Genomic DNA, 6,199 nt, shown 5'->3' on the forward strand with positions numbered 1-6,199 from the left:
ATGTATCGGAACAACTATGAAACAAGAGATATAATCATTATTATCCATGGGCTGATTATAAACAAAGACTAATCGGACTTTGAAATGAGAACATAAAACTTAAATGTAAAGTTCCATTTGAATTTATTCAGCCATTTTTACTCAATCGTATTAATAATATACATATGTACGCTCATACATAGGAATAATAAAAAAAAATTTCTTTTTTTTCAATAATTAAAATATGATCAGGGGGTCTTAAAACGTGTATTTCCGTAAAATAAATTTTACAAAATTTTTTTTCCATTATGGGTACTTTGCTTATGTGCGCCTACATACGCCGGAAAGTAAAAATGCCTGGGCAGTCGAGAATCACGGCTCGAGATTCCAAATCGTATGCCGTAGACGGGAGGTCGGATTTCAGTTGTTAAGAGCGAGAAGGCAAATGTGAGTCTTTCTCTCTCGACTCCCACGAGGCGAACCGAAATTACTTCGGGCAGCTTCGGAATAATCGAGAAAGAGGGCAACTGTCAGTTTGCCTTTGTCGACTTTCCGAAACTCCACGAGCTCACGTATGCGTGATCCGGCATAGTGTGAGAAAGCACCTTCGGTGCTTTTCTGGCATCTCTGGGAAACCCCTGGCCCAACGGTCAGGACCAGGTCGCGAGGTCGCTGGACCCTTTATGACGATTGTTTAGTTTACATTGACACTAAAACCATTTAGCGTCAATGTAAACGCCGAATTGCTGTTGTAAGCGGAACGGCATGTTTCGCGACGCAACAACAACAAAGGTTCCATTTCCGCAGATATCCCTAAATAGACACCTATTAAATTTTCGAAACGTGCACCCACAAACCACCAATTGGCGAAGAGAAGAAATGGGACGGGGATAATTTTAAAGGTAATCGCGTCTTTGACGATAGCTCCAGTTTGTAGCTCCTCAACAAAGTTGCCAAACAAGCTTTCATCTGTAAAAGTGCCATCACCATTCCTGCACACATCCTTGGTCCCTCGCTGAAAGGAATGAACGTCATTTTCTCGATGCTCTGCTTCCTCTCGTTGCTGAATCGTTCCGGGTCGAATACTTCCGGGTTGGCCCAGTACTCGGGGTCCATATGCAACCCGTGAATTGATACAACCACCTTCGTTCCGGGGACCACTCGACAACGCAGTCCGTCGGATCCTTCAAGAACAAATTCCTCCGTGCACACCTTGATCAGAGTACCCACCGCGGGGTACAGTCTCTGCGACTCGTTGATCACTCTATCCATGTACGTCATCTCCTTCAAAGCGTCAAACGTCACCGTACCACCGTGTCTAGCGATCGTAGATAGAACTTCGTCCCTCAATCTCCGCTGAACGTCCTGATGGACCGCCAACTGAAACCCGACGAAGCTCAGAGTGATGCTGGACGTTTCATACCCGTTCAAAAAGAAAGAAAGCTGGTCAGCCGCGATAAGCTCCTCGTCCAGCTTGCCACCTTCGGACTTCTGCATTTCGATCATCGTCTGAAGAAAATCGTTCCTCGTCGTCGACGATTTTCGTCTCAATTCCAAATTTTCCGTAACGATCCGTCTCACGAGTTTATCGACCCTCGTCGGTATAAAGGAAATCTTCAACACTCTATTGAGCATAGGTATGAAGAAAATAATAATGTTCGCGAGCGCGTGTATCAAAGTCGGCTCCAATATCGATTTACCGATCAGATCGAACGATTCGAGATTAGGTTCGTCCTCCAGACAATAACCCTCGATCCCGAAGCCAGCGTTCGCTACAACCTCGCCAGTGAATCTCGAGAACAGAGACTTCAGCTCGACTTCGTGCTTGGCGTTCGATTTTAGTCGTCTCTCGAGGTAATCCTCGAATTTCTTGCACACTCCGCACACAGCCACGAACAGCATTTTCAATCTGGCGCCGGAAAACGCGAACGCTAACCGTTTCCTTCCGTTCGCCCAAACGTCGCCATAGTTGAACGTGGGATCTTTCGCTACCAGAGGGTCCACGTCGGCTTGGATCGACGACTGATTGGCGTGGAAACTGGAAAAGTTACTCTGCAATACGGTCTTCACTAGTCTCGGTTCGCGAATCAGTAGCCCTAGTGTCGTCAGTTTGTAGAATCCGACCATGCTGCTGTTTCTGGCGTCGTTGTACATCTGGCGGGCCATTTCCGAACCACTCATCTTCAGAACGAATACCGGTAACATGTGACCTACGCACGGTAATAAGCCTCTCGCGACTGGAATTCCACGTTTCTTCCAATAGCTGTATTTGTTTACCAAGTAAACGACTACTAGAGCCAACGCCCCCACGAAGAGCGGACAAACCATTGTTTTTTTCCTCTTTCGCGGAGCAATTCGTACGATGTTGCGACGTACGGTCGTCGATTACCACTGGCGTCCTTTTACTCGAATCAGCGGCGCTAAATGATTATGTGGATATGGCTTAGCGCTGATAAATACAGGGTGGGGCAGTAACTATTAGCACCTCAGATATCTTCGAAACTATAAGTTTCACAGAAATATTTGCTAAAGTAAATTGCACAGTACGAAGGGCGCTATTGGCTGGCGATTATAGTTTTTTTGCAGGTGGAGGTACTTCGGACATTTCAAGGTCACATACATTTTTTTAAATGGATCGGTATGTTTTTGCTTCCGTATCACGATAGGGGATCTTAAAACGAGTTCAACGACCTATTACACAAGGTCATTGAAGGTCATAGAAAGTAGAGAAAGGCGATAATACTTACGGTTTTGGTAGTAAATGAAACATGTTTATAGTAGGTGTTCGAAATGATGACCATCACTGTCAATGCACCGTTGGATTCTTTTTACGATTGATTGACTTGCAAGTCTTACAGCGTCAGAACTTATTGATGCACAGGCTGCAATAATTCGCTGTTGCATATCGTGAGATGTAGTTGGTACTTCTTTGTACACTTTCTCTTTCAGTGTTCCCCACAGAAAGAAATCTAAAGGTGTTATGTCTGGTGAACGAGCTGGCCACGATATTGGACCGCCGCGTCCAATCCAACGATTTCGAAATTTTTCATCGAGTTCCCTTCGCGCAATCGATGAATAATGTGCTGGGCATCCATCATGTTGATACCACATGGTTTGTCGTGTAAATAAAGGTAACTCTTCTAGCAAAAGACCCAATGTATCCTTAATAAAATTAGCATAGACGTTGCCATTCAAATTTCCATTGATAAAATAAGGTCCAATAATTTTATCACCTATGATACCGCACCATACATTCACAGACCATGGTTTTTGATGTTCAACCTGTCGCAGCCAATGTGGATTTTCCGCTGCCCATAAATGCATGTTATGCAAATTAACATTCCCGTGATTTGTGAATGTTGCTTCATCAGTAAATAAGACGGTATTAAAAAAAAGCTCATTGTTTTGAATCTGACGTATAGCCCATCGACAAAACTCAACGCGATTCATGAAGCCGTTCCCATGCAATTCTTGGTGAAGACTAACGTGATTCGGATGAAATTTGTGACGGTGTAAAATGCGAAGTACGCTCCTCCTACTAATGCCAGATTCTCGTTCAATTTGTCGCGAACTAATATGAGAATTTCTAGACACACTAGCGAGCACACCGATTTCCATTTCTTCGTTAATTACTCGTTTCTGGCGTTCACTTTTACGAACACTTAAACTACCGGTTTGCCTAAGTTTATCATACACATTTTTAAATGCTTGACGCGAAGGCTGAGACCGATGTGGATATCGTTCAGCATACAAGTTGTTCGCCCTTACAGAATTTTGTTGGCATTCGCCATAAATAAGAAGCATATCAACCTGCTCTTCAAACGGATACATCGTGCCGGATTGACCGATTTATCGACACTAATCTTATGATGTTTATCTTACTCTGCAAACTATTAAAGTGTCCTTCAAGCAGTGTTTATTCTCAGTGAAGTAAACGGTAAGCATTACGCATTCCTCTACTGTTGACAATACGTATGTTTCATTTACTACCAAAACCGTAAGTATTATCGCCTTTCTCTACTTTCTATGACCTTCAATGACCTTGTGTAATAGGTCGTTGAACTCGTTTTAAGATCCTCTATCGTGATACGGAAGCAAAAACATACCGATCCATTTAAAAAAATGGATGTCCACCATTTTTTGTCCGAAGTACCTCCACCTATTAAAAAAAACTATTATCACCACCCAATAGCGCCCTTCGTACTGTGCAATTTACTTTAGCAAACATTTCTGTGAAACTTATAGTTTCCAAGATATCTGAGGTGCTAATAGTTACTGCCCCACCCTATACAGGGTGTTTGGCCACCCTTGGGAAAATTTTAATAGGGGATTCTAGAGGCCAAAATAAGACGAAAATCAAGAATACCAATTTGTTGATGGAGGCTTTGTTAAAAAGTTATTAACATTTAAAGTTCCACCAGTAATGAATTTTTTTCTCGGAAATGCGTAAAATTTCGGGGGTATGTCTATTCACTAAAAATGATTGTAATTGACCCCCGCAACTGAAAATAATTTTTCCAAAACGATTTGAAATTTTTTATTTCCGTCGAAATATTTCACACCTTCTCGAATTTTTTTCTAGAAAGTGGGTAGGATTTCGGGGGTATGTCTATTCACCAAAAATGATTGTAATTGACCTCTGCAATCGAAAATAATTTTTCTAGAACGATTTGAAGTTTTTTTTTTGTCAGTCACCTAATTAGATTTTCAGTAATGAATTTTTTTCTCGGAAATGCGTAAAATTTCGGAGGTATGTCTATTCATAAAAAATGATTGTAATTGACCCCCGCAACCGAAAATAATTTTTCTAAAACGATTTGAAATTTTTTTTTTCCGTCGAAAAATTTCACACCTTCTCGAATTTTTTTCTAGAAAATGGATAGGATTTCGAGGGTATGCCTATTCACAAAAAATGATTGTAATTGACCCCCGCAACTAAAAATAATTTTTCCAAAACGATTTGAAATTTTTGAATTTAATTGTTAATAACTTTTTAACGAAGCCTTCATCATCAAATTGGTATTCTTGATTTTCGCCTTATTTTGGCCCCTAGAATCTCCCATTAAAATTTTTCCCAGGGGTGGCCGAACACCCTGTATACGATTAAGAATCAAATCGTATGTCGTTCAAGGAAGTATCGCGTCTTACGCAAGACTCTGGAATATTTATTGATTTCATCATTGTCCACTTTTCTTAAATCATTGTGATTGGCAAGGCAATAAAATTTTGTAGAAATTAAACAAAATTAAACATTTAAAATCTTTATTTTTAAACATCGAATTGAAATTGTTTGATATAATTTTCGTAAATCAAATGTTACCAAAACCAGCGTATCCACAGTTGCGGACAGAATTAAGTAAAAAAGTAAATTAAATTAAACTTAAATTAAATTTAACCAAAATAGTGTAACTATTATGTACTTAAGTTTTATACAAGGTGTCCCATTTAAGTTGAGATCGTAAAAAATCTGTGAAACATGTGATTTAGAAAAAACAGACTGAGCTTCAGTATTTCGAGGGGAGTCAAATGGCACTACTCATCTTTTGATGCGTGCGCGTTTTCAAGGTCATTTCAAGGTCAGGTTTTTTTTTATCATAAATCCGCATTTTTTATTTTGAAATCATATTCTACGTAAAAAAATGCACACCCTTTGTTTGAAACATTTTTTCCGTAAGTTCAATATTTCTTAAGATATTTACAGTGCAACTGCATCTGATATGCGATTTGCATTATTTTCACTTGTACTTGTTTTTCGTCGTACGCACGTTTTCTTCTGTACACTACCATCTTGCATAAATTTTTTAACGATATGGTAAAATGTACTACGTGATGGACATATTTTTTCAGGGTACCACAAACCATAACAGATTAATAGCTAGAAAAAAAGAATCATTTAAATTTGTTTGAAAATTTACATTTTTTCAATTATTTTTTTAAACTGTTAAATCTTCCACTGCACTTACTACATAAACTGAATTGGCGATACATATCATGATATGTAGTAGCTATGTTTATCTCTATCATACTTGACAGAGAGATATATCGAAACGATCTGGATCTCAAGCTATTAATAATACTTGAAGATATAAGATTACCAGATATGGTATCAGCACAAATTTTAAAAGATATTTCGTTACGTATCTTAACACTAGATTTACGGAAGTTGATTATATACCTATTTTTACTGAAATGAGCCAATTTGACTCATCCAACAAAATTC

The 6,199-nt window shown here is 39.4% G+C and overlaps 1 protein-coding gene across 1 annotated transcript; it reads right to left on the minus strand.

Annotated features, from left to right (window-relative positions):
• Nucleotides 1-807: 807 nt before the first annotated feature.
• LOC143348757 (cytochrome P450 6j1-like) lies at nt 808-2,307 on the minus strand. The gene has a single exon (XM_076779352.1). It carries the CDS (start codon nt 2,305-2,307, stop codon nt 808-810), a length of 1,500 nt encoding a protein of 499 aa, XP_076635467.1.
• Nucleotides 2,308-6,199: the final 3,892 nt, after the last annotated feature.

Source organism: Colletes latitarsis, chromosome 12 (genome assembly GCF_051014445.1).
Source record: "Colletes latitarsis isolate SP2378_abdomen chromosome 12, iyColLati1, whole genome shotgun sequence".
NCBI lineage: Eukaryota > Metazoa > Arthropoda > Insecta > Hymenoptera > Colletidae > Colletes > Colletes latitarsis.

Bases quoted from the DNA above. Each gene is read 5' to 3' on its own strand.
- LOC143348757 (XM_076779352.1), bottom strand. From the start codon at position 2,307: ATGGTTTGTCCGCTCTTCGTGGGGGCGTTGGCTCTAGTAGTCGTTTAC.